Source organism: Sminthopsis crassicaudata, chromosome 2, assembly GCF_048593235.1.
Source record: "Sminthopsis crassicaudata isolate SCR6 chromosome 2, ASM4859323v1, whole genome shotgun sequence".
NCBI lineage: Eukaryota > Metazoa > Chordata > Mammalia > Dasyuromorphia > Dasyuridae > Sminthopsis > Sminthopsis crassicaudata.
Window position 1 is genome coordinate 148463265 of NC_133618.1, and position 18356 is coordinate 148481620.

At 37.4% G+C, this 18356-nt stretch overlaps 1 protein-coding gene across 9 annotated transcripts in view; it reads right to left on the bottom strand.

Moving 5' to 3' along the window:
- Window positions 1-18356, bottom strand: part of KCNIP3 (potassium voltage-gated channel interacting protein 3) — a 150995-nt gene that overhangs the window by 16062 nt on the left and 116577 nt on the right. For 7 of the 9 annotated variants that reach the window (XM_074287620.1, XM_074287618.1, XM_074287617.1 and 4 more), the window contains one exon: window positions 800-924. In XM_074287620.1, the coding sequence (XP_074143721.1) occupies window positions 800-924 (125 nt within the window). The remainder of the gene's footprint in view (window positions 1-799; window positions 925-18356) is intronic. The other 2 variants (XM_074287619.1, XM_074287624.1) reach the window with 1 other exon arrangement.

Sequence of the window (18356 nt, forward strand, 5' to 3'; positions counted from 1 at the left end):
AAGAAAGTGAGTGGCACTTCTCCATCCTTCATTATCCCAGACCACCCTATCATTCTTATATAGGGCATCTCATCATATACCACTTTCTTTTCTCCCCTCATCCAGCACTAAGGATAGAACTGTGGGATAGCAGGTGAAATAATGGTGCTGTGGTTGTTCTCTTCTTCCCAAATAGCTCTGCCCTCCCAGTCACCACTAATTCTGTAGCTAAGAAAAGACTTGAATCATGAGAAAGGGAAATGGCCATCCAAACACTATAAACCCCAATGCAACAATGTTAGAAGTGAGGGAGAAGTGATAGAGTTGTAACCATGGCAGGGAAATGGCCATCCAAACACTATAAACCCCAATGCAACAATGTTAGAAGTGAGGGAGAAGTGATAGAGTTGTAACCATGGCAGGGAAATGGCCATCCAAACACTATAAACCCCAATGAAACAATGTTAGAAGTGAGGGAGAAGTGATAGAGTTGTAACCATGGCAGGGAAATGGCCATCCAAACACTATAAACCCCAATGAAACAATGTTAGAAGTGAGGGAGAAGTGATTAGAGTTGCAACTTATGGCAACAGAAACTCAAGGGCTACAGGACATGTTGAATTCAATTCTGATGCTCCCTCACTGGGCTGAGACTCTCACTTCGTGCATCCTGAATTACTCAAACCCATTTTCTTGTCCCAATTCAGACATTATCATAGAGAAAATCCTCCTCAGATCCTTATTTCACCTCTGGAGATCTAGAGCTACAGATTATAAATGAGCTACCTTCCTTCCCCAGAATAACCCAGGAAATACTCACATTCTTGAATCCTCTATACAAAGACTGTAGCTCCTTCTTGGTAAACTTGGTCTGAGCCTGGAGTTGGTCTAACCCCTCGGGCTGGTGGCGAACAGCAGAGAGCTCCAGTTCACTGTCACTACTATCTGGAAGAAGAGAAACAGGCACACAGCTCAGTGAGTGGTGGTGCAGTGTGGGAAAAAGAGCAATGCACTTGAGAGTTCAAATTTTTGCTTTCTCACTTCTGAGCTGTGTGATCTTGAGCAGGCCAGAACTTCTGTCACTCTTTGTTTCCTTACTTATAACGAGTGGGTTAAAAGCTCTTAATTTCGGGTCTATACAGACATAGATAAATTTTCAGGAATCCATCAGCTTGGATGGGAAAAATAACCTTTGACAGAAATTTAGCATTTCCTTTCATTATAAATGGTGTAACAAAATACTGTTCTGAGCAGGGATCCACAGGCTTTCACCAGATTGCCATGGGGGTGCACAACACAAGAAAGGTTAAGAATACCTAGGGTAAAAGATCTCTGAGGTCATTCTAGCTTTGTGATTCTATGAAAGGTTCCCTTTGGGAAGTGAAAATACAGAAAGAGGGAAGAACATAAGAGTCCCACCCACCCATTCCAAATCAATTCATGGGAAACAAGGGTCTTGGACTGAAGTAAGAGAAGAAACCTTTAATCATACAATTAGAGAACAGTGTTCCATTTCCATGTTCAAGAACCTCAAATTTCTGTTATCTATCTTTTATCATTCCATCTCCCCATGTGATTTACTATTTCCAATCCACTTCTTTATTTTTCCAATAATTTCCATGCCTTGGTACTTTCCAAGACAATCACTTCTACTGTAGAGATATTGTCCTTCCTTCCAAATCTTTATCCTTTCAAGAAGCAATCTGATTTTACACTGCTAACTATTTTCAAATGCTTTTCTTTCTTGTCTTATTGTCTTATCAATATTCATATCTTGCCAACCCCATACCTGGATTAGTTCCACCATGCACCACTTCCTTGCAGTTCAGGAACTGCTAAATGAGGCTGGAAGAAATCATACAACCGTACTTACTGAATTCACTAAAAAATTGTGATTATCTAATTTCACCTAGGATGTCACTGAAATTTATAATCCTTCTGACTTCTCTATCCCATTTAGCACAGCAACAATTACAAATCTATTTCCTTCTCAAGCATACCACAACATTCCCTTCCCCCATTGTCTGGACTGAGGACCTTACCTCATACTTCACCAAAAGAAAAAAATTGAAGTCGTTCATGTCAGATTCCTTTTCTCTTTCTCCTCCTCTTCTTGCTTCTCCTCTCCTCATCTCACATCCTTCTTATATAACCCCATTACTTTCTCCTCTCTTTTACACCAGTCTCTAATTATAGAGATAGCCCTTTGCCTTGCCAAGGCCAGCCCTTCTATATATACACCCTCAATCCCATCACTCTGGCAGGTTGCCCTCACTATTATCCTTTCTCTGCCTCCAATCTTCAATCTCTCCCTACCTACTTGTTTTCCCTACTTCTTAAAAACATTCCCAATGTTTTCCTTATCCTTAAAAATCCTCATCTGAGCCTATCATTTCTGCAAACTTTTATTCCAAATCTCTTTTCCCTGTCACTAAAATCCTAGAAAAAGATATCTATACTTCATTTCCTCTTTTCTCACTTTCTTCCAAACCTTCCCCAATCGGTGTTCTGACTTCATCATTCAACTGAAAGTGCTCTCTCCAAAGCTAGCATTTATCTCTTAATCGCCAAATCTAATGGTCTTTTCCCAATTCCTATGCTTCTTAATCACTTTGAAGCATTTGATATTGTTGAATGGCATTTTCCCTTAGTCTTCTCTTCAACTTTTTATGACCAGATATTCTTGTCCTCCTACTTATCTCACTAATCCTTCTTCATCCTTTTGCTGGATCTTCATCCATGATATACCCTCTAACTTGAAGTGTCTACCAACCTCTATCTTGGATCTGCTCCTCTTTCCTTTCTATACTTTTTTTTGCTTTGTTATCTCATCAACTCCTATGGGTTCTATTATCATCTTCATTTAGTAATGATACCCAGATTTAGATAATAAGCCCTTGTTTCTCTTCCTGGGTTTGTCTTTTATCATAAACTATGGACAGCAGATTTCAGAAAAATCTAGAAAGACTTACACGAACTGGTGCTAAGTGAAGTGAACAGAACCAGGAGAACATTTTACACAGTAACAGCAACATTTTGTAATGATCCACTTTGAAAGACTTAGCTCTCCTCAGAAATATGAGGATTTAAGCCAGTTCCAAAAGACTCATGATGCAAAATACTATCCAAATCCAGAGAAAGAACTATGGAGCCTAAATGCAAATCAAAGCACACTTTTTTTTTTCCTTTTTTTTTTTCTTTTTTTTTTTTGTTTCTTCTTTCTCATGGTTTCCCCATCTTTTTTGATTCTTCTTTTACAACATGACTAATATGGAAATATGTTTAATATGATTGTAGGTATATATTGATTGTAGGTGTATAACCTATATCAGATTGCTTGCTGTTTGGCGGTGGTGGTGAAAAAATTTGGAATTTGAAATCCTATAAAAGTGAATGTTGAAAACTATATTTACATATAATTTGGGAAAAAATTAAATACTATTAAGTGAAGGAGGGAAATAGACTGTCTATAGGACACTTCAGATTGGATATCCTGGAAACATCTCAACCTCAACAAGTTTAAAAAAAAGAAACAAACAACTCAACTTTCTCCTCTAAACCCCTTGAGAGAACTTTTAAATTTCTATTAAAGCACCCTATCCTCTCAGTCATCCAATCTTACAAACTCAGAAAAATTCCTAAAGTAACCTAATCATGTCACCATCTGACATGTTAAACCCCACTTGCTTTCTCTTACTTCTATCACCAAATATATATTCCTTTGGCATGTGAAGCTCTTTATGGTATGTGGATCTCCTCAAACCTTTTGAGATTCTTACACGTTATTCTCTTTTCTACAGTACAATAACACTGGAATCCTTGCTGTTTCTCCCATATGAAATTTCATTTTCCATCTCTCTGTCTTTATACTGGCCTTACCTCTCCATACCTCTCATTCCTCACCTCTGCCTCTTTGAATCCCTCTCTTTCTTCAAGACTCAGCTCAAATTCTAGCTTCTGCAGCAGGCAGATCCTTTTAGATACCAATGACTTCTCCTCTAAGGTTACTGGATACCTGAGATGGAGAAGGAAATGGCAAAGCACTTTAATATTATTGCCAAGAAAACTTCAAATGAGGTCCCAGAGAATCAGATGTAACTCATATGATTCAACAACAATAATTTTGTATATATTTTAATCTATGTACACATGCATATATGGTATATAGGTACATATATAATATGTAATATATGTGTATATATATACACATATATGCACACAGAAATATATATTGAATATAAGCTCCCTTAAGAGTAGGATTTTTTTTACAAATTTAATTCTTTTTGATGGAAAAAAATCGATTTTCTTTCTCCCGCCTACCCCCACCTAGAAAAAAAAATTAAGCCCCTATGATAAAACTCTATTTCTACATAGTCCAACAAAATAAGTTCCAGCCTTGATCATGTACAAAATAAATGTCTCATTCTGCATCTTTAATCCATAAACTCTCTGTCAGATGGTGATTAGTAGCATGAGTCCTCTGGAATTTTGGTTATTCATTAATGATAGTTCTTAAGTATTTCAAAATTGTAGGTCTTTACAATGTTGTTATTGTATAAATTGTTTTCCTGGTTCTTCTCACTGCACTCTATATCACTTCATACGAGTTTTCCCAAGTTTCATTGAAATCATCCCTTTCATCATTTCTTACAGGACAAAAGCATTTTGTTATATTCATACACCATAATTTGTTCAATAATTCCCCAAGTAATGGGTACCCCCTTTGGCTTCTATTTTTGACACTATATATAAATATATAAAACACGCAAAAATATATACAAATAAATTTTTGTGCCTGTTGTTTCTTTTCTGCTTTCTTTTATATCTTTGGAGGTCTGGACCACTAGTAGTAATATGTGTAGGTCAAAAAGTATACACAATTCAGGAAATCTGGGGGTGTAGTTCCAAATCGCTTTCCAAAATAGCTGGACAAATCCATAGTTTTACTGATATAATGTTTTAATGTACCTGTTTTCCTCTACCTAGAAGAAACTGTTTTAATTTTTCTTTGTATCCCCAAGTACTTAACACAGTGCCTGGAAAATAGTAAATTCTTAATATAAGCATGTTTATTGTTGATGATCCTGTTGAAACAACAAGATAGCAGCAAGAGTGATCTGTAAGGGTTGGACTGGAGGTGGGGATGGGGAGGGAAGCAGAGAAAACAGGTCATTAGTACTAGTGAGGGCAGCAACATTTCCATGGTCATTGACAGCACAAATGAGGGGAAGAAATGTACTGTTCTCTGAATGACCTCTAAGACCCAGAGGTCAGATTGCCTTTCAGAAGGAGATGGGCCAACAGAGTTGGAGTATGTAGAAAAATGACTTTGTCTCTCTGAATGATAACAGAGGCCCTAAATCAGCAACAATACCACGATCAACAAACAAGCTAGATGGATCATCAATCACCAAATATTTGTTGAGCTCCTCCCTGAGTAAGGATAAATATTTACTGAGCATGACACAAGGTGTTCACACAGTGATGCTAATGAGGATAGAGAAGTAGTCCATTTCCTTAAAGATCTTAGAAAGGACAAGACTAATATACCTGACTGCAATAGCAGATACCTTCTGAATGTCATACACCTCTCTGAACCCAAGTGCATTCTGAAGTGTGTGAGAAGTATCTACCTACAGTGAAAGAGATGAGGGATAAAGTAGCTTTGGAGTTGATGGTGTGAATGAAACTGAGGCAATACAGCCAGAAAAGCCAAACAAAATAAGGTCAGATTTAAAATGACAAGGATGGAATTGATTTAGCAGAGAAGGAATCAGAGACTGATGTATTCTCAAGAAACAGTTCACAAGAAAGTTGGAGAGCTGTAAAGGGGAAACTGCCTTTAGATCTAAAAGCAGAGAGGGGACCAGTTTGTGTTTGCTTCTGCCGTTGTCAGCTGGGCACCTAAACCTGACATATGGAGATTAAGGATGATAGTCCCTCTAGTAGCTTATTGTTGTTTTTGAGTTGTTAAGGTTTTTTAGGCATAGATATGAAGTGGTTTGCCATTTCCTTCTTTAGCTCATTTTATAGAGGAGGAAACTGAAGCAAACAGGGTTAAGTGGTTTGCCTAGGGCCATATAGCTACTAAGTGTTTAAAGTCAAATTTGAACTCAGGTCTTCCTGGCTTCTGGCTCATCACTCTATTCACTATGACACCTTGGTGCTCCAGTAGATTATAGATGAGCTATTAAAATCCTATCCTGATGACTATGTGAATGGAAAGGGAGCTGGAAGGTAGTCCCTATCTCCCACCTCTTTGAAGGTGGGTCATCCATAATCTTGATTCTTCAGAAATTATATGTAGTGTTCTAAAGTCACAATCATATTGAGTATTTCCAGTGGTGACCTACATGCAAGAAGTAGCATGTCAGTTATCTTCCTGAGGAAAGAGGAATAAGAAGAATAAAATGAGAAGAAATGATAAAAGCATATAATTAAAAACTACAGAGGATGAGAAGGCCTTATGATATTTTGTTCCAAAAAGAATGGAAGCACCTGAGAGCAGGAATTATTTATTTCTGTCTTTGTATCCTCAGAGCCTAGCATAGTACCTAATAAAATGCCTACTGATGTTGTTGAGCCCTTTCAGACTCTTCATGACTCCATTTAGGGTTTTCTTGGCAAGGATACTGGAGTAGTTAGCCATTTCCTTCCTCAGCTAATTTTGCACATAAGGAAACTGAGGCAATCAGGATTAAATTACTTGCTCAGGGTCACACACCTAGTAGGTGCCTGAGGAGAGATTTGAACTCAGGAAGATAAATAATTCCAAGCCCAGTGCTCTGTGCTGCCCATGCTGCCCAGCCTACTGATGGAGATTTATAAGGTCTCCATTGTTAGTTCTCTGAGAGACAGTGTCTTCTATAATTTTCTGGTCTAACCCTGTGTTCTAGAGGCTATTCAGAGAGTAGTGCCTTCTTTTCCCTCCTTTGTTCTATCACTCAAGATGGCCCTGCTGCCTTTCTCCAAAAACTGTGCCCCATTTTATTTCCCTCCCCCAGGGAATATACACATCAGGGATATCAATGAATATTAAAGTAGGCTGACCTTGATATGTTGCTGAGCTAATCACCTAGTACCTCATTCTAGGTTTTTTTTTGTTGTTGTTGTTGTTGTTGTTGTTGTTGTTGTTTTTTAAACTAGCAATATTCTTGACCTTGCCTTGTTCAGTGACATACTGGTGTTGCAGAAGACTTGGAGTTAAAGAGATTTGGGTTCAACTCATAGCTTGACACTACTATGTGATTACAGCCAAGTCACTGTGCCTGAGCTTCAGTTTTAACATCTGTGATAGTGGGATAACACAATTTATAATCCCAAGGAGTTCTTGTAAGCAAAGGGCTTTAGCAACCATAAAGCATTATTTAGATGTGCTATTGTTATTCCTGAATTTTTAAATATGGGACTGGGATTCTTTCTGTGTGGCCACCCTCTCCTTGTGGAGTTTTGTTAGGACCCAATAACCAGCAAAAATCACATACAGTCTTCTCTCTTTCTCTCCCTCCCTCCCTCCTTCTCTCTCTCTCTCTCTCTCTCGGTCTCTCTCTCGTCTCTCGGTCTCTCTCTCTCTTCTAGTCTCGGTCTCGTCGTCTCTCTCTCGGGTCCCCCTCCTCCTTCCCTCTTCCTTTCTGTTTCTCTCTGTCTCTGTCTCTCTAAATATCTCATCTCAATCTCTCTCCTTTCACGTCTTTCATTCCCTCCCTCTCTCGGTCCCCCACTTTCTCTCTCTGTCTCCCCATCTCTGACTCTTCCTCTTGCCTTCCTTCCCTTCTTTCTCTTCTCCCTCTCGGGTCTTTTGGTTCCTTCTTTGTCACCTTTTTTCTCCTTTCCTCGCCTACCTCTAGAGCTTCCCCCATTAGGTTATTATGCCTCTTCTCAAGGATTCAAGTTGTATCTAATCACATTTAATTCTTAGAATCAAAATATTTAACATATTTTCATTCAGAACTTAACAAACATCAAATAAAACAAGCATTTCCATATACCAAATAGAGCAGAAAAAGAAAATTGTACATAAAACAGTGAATCTCTACTATACATATCTTGCTTTTCCTTGAAGATATAATAAATTCAACATATAACTATTGATTCTGTTCTACATATCTGTGTTTCATTCTCATCTTCCTTCTGTTCCTTTCTATACATAAAAATGTTTCAATGGATCTTCTTTTCCTTTTCCTTTGTCTATTCCCCCTTCTCCCACCCACAAATTGCCAAAATTATTTATTTCTTTTTTTTTTTAATTAACCTATCACTCTTACTACTCTTCCTTTCCCATTGAGCAAAATAAAAATATAAACCAAAAAAAAAGTCCTCAGAATGTTCACACACAGTCCACCCAAAATAAATCTTTAAAATGGCCATGCTGGAAAATGCACATATACTCATTCTCAAATGAAGCCCTTATATTCACACTCAATTGGGCTGTTGATCACAGGCCTTTATATGCACAGTCACTGTAACAACCTCTATCTAAACTCCCAAATCTATTCTTATACTCTCTCCCTCATGGACCATTTTCCAGAATGACTTCCCCTACTCTAACAAGCTAAGAAACCATCTCCCCAGAACTACAGTTCTCTTGATTCCCATACCCATTCCCACTAAGTCTTAAATGTCCATGTATGACTCAATGCTACCTTAGTCCAGGGAATTATCTATACATACACATGAGCCAACATGTGTGTATGGGCACACAGCTGTTCTCCTCACATGCTGGCTACTATCCTTAGCCCTTATGCTTAGCACATAGTAGGTGCTTAATAAATGCTTATTGATCAACTAAATGATATCAACAGGAATTATAGCATTGTAAGGGAGTCTGAAAATTGGAGTTGAAGACCACACTAGTTGTTTGAGGTTGACCGAGTGTGATATAACAAATATATCTCCCCTACCCATTAGACAAAATCTTCCCTAAAGAGCAACAAATATGGGACTTTATTGGCTATGAAACAGTGAGGCAAGACTCAAACTGTCCCTTTCTTGACATGGCTTCCTGTTTCCACTAAGGACATAAGCCTACTTAGATGGAATCAGTACCCTTCATACTTGGAGAATGTCTCCAAAGCTTAGGTGGCACTATACCTGCTGTATTGACTAGATATAGAAACAACGAGGGGAAGTCTCTACCAAAGTGAAGTACTACTCTATCCTTATTAGATATCTTTTTTAATTAAAGCTTTTTATTTTCAAAACATATGCACAGATAATTTTTCAACACTGACCCTTACAAAACCTTGTGTTCCAAATTATCCCCTCCTTCCCCCCATTCCCTCCCCTAGATGACAAGTAGTCCAATATATGTTAAACATGTTAAAATATTTGTTAAATCCAAAATGTGTATACATATTTATATGATTATCTTGCTGCACAAGAAAAATCAGATCAAAAAGGGAAAACATGAGAAAGAAGATGAAATACAAGCAAACAATAAAAAGAGTGAAAATGCTAAGTAATAATCCACACTCAGTTCCTCTCTCTGGGTGCAGATGCCTCTCTTCACCACAAGATCATTGGAACTGTCCTCAATCATCTCATTGTCAAAAAGTGCCATATCCATCAGAATTGATCATCATATAATCTTATTGTTGTGTATAATGATCTCCTGGTTCTGCTCATTTCACTTTGAATCAGTTGATATGTCTCTCCAGGCCTTTCTGAAATCATTCTGCTAGTCATTTCTTATAGAACTACAATATTCCATAACATTTATAGGGTATCCTTTCTATTATAGGATGAAATGCACTTTTTGTTAACTGTTCAGTGATCTACAAGTACGTCATATAGTTCCATTTTGAAGTTGTTTTGTCATTTCAACCGTATCTATTTCTTTATGACCCATTTGGAGTTTTCTTGGCAGAGATATTGGTATGGTTTGCCATTTCCTTCTCCAGCTCATTTTACAGATAAGGAAACCGAGGCAGAGTTAAGTGACTTGCCCAGAATCACACAGCTAGGAGTGCCTGAGGTACATTTGAACTCAGGTCTCTGCCTCCAGGTCCAGAACTCTACACACCTAGCTGCCACCATTTAGGCCCAACAACAAAAATTAAACAAATTGGGCTTGCCTCAGATTTGCTCTTAACACCAAGTCAATTCTTCTGAGTCATAGGCTCTTAGAACTCTAAAACTATAGATTTAGAACTAGAAGAAACCTCATTTTACAGACAAGAAAACTGAGGCCCCACAAAGATAGTGATTTTGCCCAAAGTCATAAAACTAGTAAATGTCTAAGGCAGGATTTGAACCCAATTCTTCCTGATTCTAAGTCCAGCTCTCAGTTTCCCCATTTGTAAAATGACAGATTTAGACTAAATGATTTCTAAGGCTTGTTCACATTCTGATGTTCTGAAATTCTTAGTGACAGATATAAGATTCATACCCAGTTTTTCTAAAGAAAAATTTTATTCTACATGTCCTGAAGGGATTCCAGTATATTTCTTTCTTCTGAGAAATATGTTGATTCTGTTAGATCTACAGACTCAGGGAAATTGGGTCCTACTGATGTGCTCAAAAGGGGAGTATCTGTAGTGTAAGGAATTAGGAATTGCTGCCAACTGCTGTAAGACAATCAAACCACAAGAATTACTTGTGTTTACCATGTGCCATACATGGTGCTAAAAGCTAGAAATGCAAGGAAAAGCATCCCTGCCCTCAAGGAGTCTATATTCTAATGGAGAAAACAACATGTGTGAATGTGTACATGCATATTTTATATGTGTTCATATATAGATATGCATATACTTCAAAAGTAGATATTCTAGCAGCTGGGTTGACTAAGAAATGCCTTCTAAAGAAGGTGGCATTTGAGCTGAGTCTTGAAGGAACTCATGGATTCTAAGAAGCAGAGTAAGGAGGGAGAGCATTCCAAGATTGAGGGATAACCAAGAACCCTAAGATCCTGTTCTACCTCAGACATGGGAGTTTCGGGGGGGGGGGTGGATGGCAAAATCTGAACCTTCTTTGGAGATACAGTCATGGACTAGATCAGATTCTTTGCAAGAATGGGAAGTGCTCCAATGTAGCTCTCATAAAATTGTTTTGTAATTACTTGTGTACATATTTTGGGTAGCTCCTTGAAGGCAGAGATCATCTCCTTTTTGTCTTTGGATTTTCAATGTCTGCTACAGGAAAAGTACTTAATAAGTGTTTATTGAATTGATTTGAATTTATCCGTAAAGTCTAGAAAGTCAGCACCTCTAACTTGGAGTCAGAGCTTTATTTTTAAAATCTTGAACATTTTCTGCTTTCTCTCCCTGACAAGTCATTCAACCAATTTCCTTGCAATCCCAGCCTCCCAAAAGACCCATTTTAAAATTTTGTCTACAATTGACTTGGAGAAAGATATTTTTGAAAGCAGAATGGAGGTCTGTCCCTTTTGCTTTCTCTAAGCAGATACTTATGATTATTTAATTAATAAACTTGTCTTTTTCAGATTTTTGTCAAAAATTCAGAGAACAGAATTTTTCTTCCACATGAATTACTTGGCTCTCTTTTGCTTCTATCACTTTCTACTTTATTTCCTTATGTATTCTATTGATTCTTCCCAAAGCTGCATTCCATTAAAATAAAAATCACTTGAGGTCAAGAGTCTGTCTTATTTCTTCTTTGAAAAGGTAGGCACTTCATTAAGTGTTCTCAGCAAGGCTAGTGAGGAGACAAGTTTTCAAGTTTTTTATCTTCTTACCAAGTTCTTTTCTTTTGCTCTTATTCTATTTCTTGAATCATGGAATTTATAAGATTACAGAATCTCAGAGATGGGTTTGTTTTATCCAATCCATACCTGAGCAAAAATTTCCTCTTCCACAAGCCCAACAAGTGTTACAAGTTAAACATTCTTGGCTTAAGGAGCTCCATGGAATAGGAATCAATTACTTAGAGAAGAGACCACTTCACTTAAGGAGAGCTCTTAACTTAGTTTTCCTGACATGAAGCCTAAATAGACCTGTATGCAATGTATATCCCAAAGCACTAGTTCTATCCTCAGAGACCAAGTGGAGTAAGTGTAATAATGCTTCTTTCTTCTAATAGTCTTTCAAATATTCAAGGACCCCTAAGATCTTTTGTGTCCTTTTGAGTCTTTCTTTCATAAAACTAAATATGCCCAATTCTTTCAAATTATCCTTATAGGATACTGTGACATTAAAAACTATATCATATATGTAATTTTTACATATATGATTTCGCATATTTTACAAATACGTTTCTTGCAAACTCCAAATTAGCACAAAAAAGGCAATGATGATGAGGATAATGATGATGAAGTTGTTTTTCATGCTTTTCCTCACATTTTCTTCATCACCAGCTTTCAGTAAATTGGCTCATGTTTTCTGGTTTCATTTATCACTGGAAGACAAGCTTCCAGGCAATGTAGTCCCGCTAAGGCTTAAGGACAGAAAAGCAGGATGTTGTATTGGAAAGATTATTATTATTAGTCATTATATTACTGGAAAGATTATTATAATTAATAACCAGAGCTAGTGGCTAACATTTGCATAGCACTTACTATATGCTAGATGCTGACCCAAGATCTTTATAGTTATATAATTTGATACTCAAAACAACCTGGGAGGTAGATTCTATACCTATCCCTATTTTATGATGAAACTGAGGCAGATGAGGTTAAGTGATTTTCTTGGAGTCACATAGTTATCAAGAATCTGAGGTAGATTTGAACTTAGAGCAGGTTAGATGCTCTATTTACTGTACTGTCTCAGGATTTGCTACCTGTAATACCATAAACAAAACTTGTTTCCTTATTGGCCAACAATAGTTCACAGGCCAAGACCCACTAGGTCATTGTTTGGATTCGGATTCAGAGTAATATAAATAGCCTTCTTTCATTTGGACCCCAAACCCTGAAGATCTTCCTCTCCCAAACCAATTTTTTTTTGACTAGATAAAACAGACCATTTTCTGCTTTATGTCTTACCTAGGCTTAATCACTGAATAGGCATTGCCTCAGTCAAACTGAAACCCGGGAAACATCTTAGCTTAAAAAGGTCAGTACTGTATCCAGAGCCATCTCCAGTCATCCTAATCTGTATCTTGCCACTGGACCCAGATGGCTCTGGAGGGGAAAGTGAGGCTATTGACTTTGCACAGCCCTCCCTCACTTAAATCCAATTCATTTGTGTGTCATAGCATTATCTTCATGATCCTCTTCAAGAATGAAAGATGAACAATAACAACAAAAACAAAAGAGGAATGTAAAGGTAATATGTCTACTCAACTAGGAGGAAAGTGCTTTGTCAACTTCAAAAGGCTAGAGAAATTGGGCTATTTCTTTACTTGTCAGATAATATAGTGAGCTGGCTCATACTACCTAAGCAGCCTTACTAGACAAAATCAGTTTCTGGGGATAGGATAGGTACAATATTGGGACTTACAAGGAGACACCCTCCTGCTATAATCAGTATTATGACTTTCTAGCTCAGACTGTAATAGGAGAAAGTTAAGAGTTGATGAACTCCATCCTTTTATGGGTTGAATGGGGGAAGAGAGAGCTTAAAGCAACAGACACGTTCCAACCTCCACCCCTGAGGGATCACCTCCAGGCAGAGAGTAACAGCTGCGATCTAATCCTTTAAAGAAGAAAGATCTAATCCCTGGAGAGAGAGAGTCAATTAAGCCTCTAATTATGTACTTGTTCTTTTGGCAGAGGGATTTACTCGTAGAGGAAGTGACTTCTGATTTCCCCAATTCCCCTGACTTCTAGTGAAGTTTGAAGTGATCACACTCCCAAAAAGAACTGAAGCTCAGTTTAGCTCAAATCAGTTCAGATCATCCAAGACATCCTCATTCTGAGAATCGATGTTTTAGGGATCAGAAATAAAAGATTTATAGTGTATAGAATACTGGACCTGGAGAGCAGAAGACTTGAGTTGAAATCCTGCTTGAGATACTTACTAGCAATGTGACCCTGAATAAGTCACTTAACCACTATCTGCCTCAGTTTCCTTATCTGCAAAAATGGGGATAACAATAGCATCCATATTCTGGTGTTTTTATGAGGAGAAAATGATATGTGTAAAGTGTATTGCAAATTTTAAAGTGCTTTATAAATACTAGATATTCCCCCACAGAAGGTATTCCAAACCTTTTTCTTCCCTCTTAAAACTCCCCTACATCTTCTCCACCTTCTTCCCTCTCAATTAAAGATCTTACTTTTTATTTTAAATGAAAAAATTGAGGCCATTTGATATGAACTTTCTCCTTTTCACTTCAAAATCCTTTGACCTTTACCTCTTTGCAACTTATAGCCATTAATAGTATTTCTACCTACTGAAAATGATGTGGGTTGAGGTCCCTTTAAGAGTCCTTTCTGTTTCCCAACCATGGCTGAAGAAGCTAGGATCTTTGATTCACAAATCCTGGTCAAAAGCACTCTTTTGAATTCCAATGAACTTGGGCTTGCCCAGTCCCCACCAGATCTCAGCTAACTTGGGCTTTCCCAGCCCCCTACTATCTGTTCAGGTTTCCCCAACCCCTACAAACAGCTTCTTCCTTATCTAAAAACCCATTGAATTCTATTCAATTCTAACCCTGGCCGAAACCAGCCAGGAGCCTGGGACTCCATCCACCTTCAAGATCATCAAGAGCCCCCATTATAAAAAGGGAAACCCTGGAGTCCACTCTTTGTAGGAGCCCTAAACATGGTGTCCTTATGCTGACCATGTAAGGGTTCCTGTCCACCCGGCACCAACTCTGGCCCTGGAGTCTTTTTATCTTTACCCTTACTTCTAAACCCCTACGATAAACCTTTTTTTTTAAATCAATCTAGGTTTTCAGGCTTATAGATTCCTTTACAGGGGACTCTGCACCGTCACTAGACTGCATTTAACTATGTATCTTTGCACCGAACCAAAAGGGGTTACCCCTTACCTAACTCTCATCAAAACCAAGACAATAAATCTTCTCACTTTCAGATAACTTCAGATACCTGAAGATAGATATCATATTTTCCCTGAATCTTTCATTCCCCAGATTAAACAACCCCAATTCCTGAAATGGCATTGTCTCTAGGACTCTTCACTATTCAGATTGCTTTCCACTGATCTTTGTGCCCTGGAGCAGATACTCTATTTGTAGACAGTTTTCTGTCCTAGCTCTCTTCTCAGAGCAAGTATATGTTCTATGTATCCCCTTCTTCAAAAACTTGATAGCTTTGAGCAAGATTGAGTACAGAATAAATGTCTTAAAATGGCTAAACATTCAGTTAAATTCAATTCAACAGGCAAATAATTGTGATAGATGCCAACATAAACACAAAATACAATATAGTCTGTGCTCTTAAGGGGCTGACAAGCTATAATATATATGCAGGTATATTGAATTTCATTTTTCTAATAGACTCCATTATCAACTTAGAGAGATGACACCATGGAAGCAAGGAGGCAAGAAATATTTCAGTTGTCTATATTAAAAATCTTTTGACAAAGAAGAGCCAAGGTAAGGCAAAGGTAGATCCAGTGATATTGTTATTGTTCTGCTATTTCAGTAGTATCCAAGTTTTTGTGATCCTAATTGGATTTGCTTTTTTTTTTTTTATTTTTGGCAAAGATACTGGACTGTTTTGTTATTTCCTTCTCCATTTTACAGATGAGGAAACTGAGGCAGACAGGGTTAAATGACTTGTCTAGGGTCACACAGTTAGTAAATGTCTAAAAACAGATTTGCACTCAGGAATATGAGTTTTCCTGACTCCAGGCTTGGTATTCTATCTATTGTACCATCTAGCTGTCCCCATTTATGTTCTGTATGCCACCCTTCAAAAACTCTGAACAGGGTAAGTTATATAATCTGATATTTAGAAAATAAGTGACTATGAACCAAATTCATAAAAGGCATTATTTTTCCTGTTTTAGATGCCACTATTTCAGAAGGATATTGTTAAGTTGGTAGGGCAGTCAGAAAAATGAAAAAAGGGTCAGAACAAAGTAAAAAGAGCTCCCCTCTCTTCTTCCCTCAGCCTGAATTCTTTCTCTCTGAAATGAGAAATATTATTTCCTATTTATTCTACATATAGCTCTTTGCATATATTTGTTTGAATATTGTCTCATTCCTTTTTCCTTGAGGAGTACTATATTTTGCCTCTTTTTGTATCCCTAGTAAATGCACATAGTTAACATTTAATAAATATTTATTGATCAATTACTAATAATAATAATTCAAATTTGTGAAATGCTTTAAGTTTTGCCAAGGACTTTCTTTACAACAACCCTGTAAGATGTTTTATAAAAATATCCCATTTTCCCATAAATACATTTGAATATATATGTATATGTGCATATACAAGTGTATGCATATATATACATATATATATTATGTGTATGCATATGATGTCCTCTAAAAAATATAAACTTCCTGAGAATAGGAATTCTTCCATTCTTTGCTTACATTCCCAGTGTCTAACACAGTATATGACACATAGTAGACATTTAACAAACACTTTTTGGTTGATTAACCCATGTGACCTTGCCTGATTCATTTAACCTTCATAAACCTCAAGTTCTTCATCATCTGAAAGTCAGTCAACAAGCATGTATTAAGCACTTATTATGTGTCACATACTGGGCTTAGCAGGGACACAAATGCAAGAAGGAAAGAGTAAGAGGAGGGTCTTAGACAAGTTGGCCAACTGAGGTTCCCTTCAACTCTAATTCTGAATCTTGTGTTCTTATGAAACATGACTATTTCCATGTTATAGATGTAATTATGGCTGATATTGTATTTTAACATAATAATAATAATAACAATAACATATAGCCAACATTTATATAGCATGCATTTTGTTTTGTTCCAAGTGGTACTAAGCACTTTAAAATGATTATTTCTTTTGATCCCCACAATAACCTACACTTTCCTTCTTCCTATTTTAAAGATGAGGAAACTGTGGCAAAGAGAGATGAAAAAATTTGCTCAGGCTCACATAACTATTAAGTGTCTGAATGTAATTTCCATTGTTCTATCCTTTGAATCATTAGCTGCCCTAAGGCATATTTTTAAAGTATCCCAAAATTTAAATGTAATAGCACTAAGATTTGGGGGATAGAGAATGAAAATAATAACATGTTTAGAGGGCAAATAGGATATTTAGTGGGCAGGTAGAATGTTTAATGGGCAAGTGAAATGTTAAGTGGGCAGCTAGGATGTTGAGTGGGTAGCTAGGATATTTGAAATTGGAGTTAGGAAGACTCACTTTCCTAGGTAAAATCTGGGTTCAAACACTAGTTGTGTGATCCTGGATAAGTCGCTTAACCCTTATTTCCCTCATTTTCTTTATCTGTAAAATAAGCTAGAGAATGAAATGGCAAAAAAAAACAAAACAAACAAGCAAGAAAACAAATGAAGTCATGAAGAGCAATCACGACTGAAAAATGATTGAACAACAACAACAAATACCTGTAGTAACCATCTCAAAGAGGTGCTATGGGGCTTAGATGAAATCATATAAAGGTGTCCCCAAAGTCTTAGTAAAGTTTAGAGTTTTACTAACTTAAATTAAATGGAATTAAATTTAATAGTTTAAAACTGTACTAAGACTTTAGAGATACTCTCTATATGACCACCCTCAGTTATACAGTACTTATATAGAGGTATATAGTATATTGAGGTTTACAAAGTGCTTTCCTCATAACAAGATCAAGAGGTAGGTAGAGCAGGTATCACTTTTACCCCTTTACAGAGGAAGAAATAGGATCAGAACAGGTGAATTACGCCAGATCATATTAGTGTGAGGATTTAAATCCATCTTTACTAATTCAGAAAACTCATTTTACAGATGAAAAAATGGAGGTAAATGGGGGTTGTGAGTTGCCATAGTTGCATAGTGAGTGAGTGAGTGCTAAAATTTATGCTTAAACCCAATATTCTTGACTCTAAAGCCAGATTGTTCCCACTATTCTGCATAGCCCCCAGAGAGCGAAATTGAGGCTCAGAAAGATTAAAGTATTTTCTCATTTGGGAATACAGCTAATAAATTTTGGAGCTAGAACTCTAGTGCCTGCATAGCTTCTGCATTGCAGGGAAGCTACAATTATTATTTAGCAATGGACCAAGGGTACCAAGGCCCTTTCTAATGGTTTGGCTTGGGGAATTATAATTTGAGCTCTGCTACTGTTGGAGGGGAGGATAATGGAGGAGAGGGGGTTAAGGAAAGAAAAGATAAAGAATAGGGGAAGGCTATACAGGTATCTGCTCTGACAAATCAATAGGTTGTTTCAAGCAAAGACAGGACACAGTAGTTGGGTGGGAAGAGCAGAAGCAGTTTGTCCAACCCTAGCTATCCCTTCCCCCCAGCCTCGCACTGTTCCAACAGGAATTGTTTTTCCAAGTCACAATTCTCCCCATCACCAACTGTCCCCTCTTCC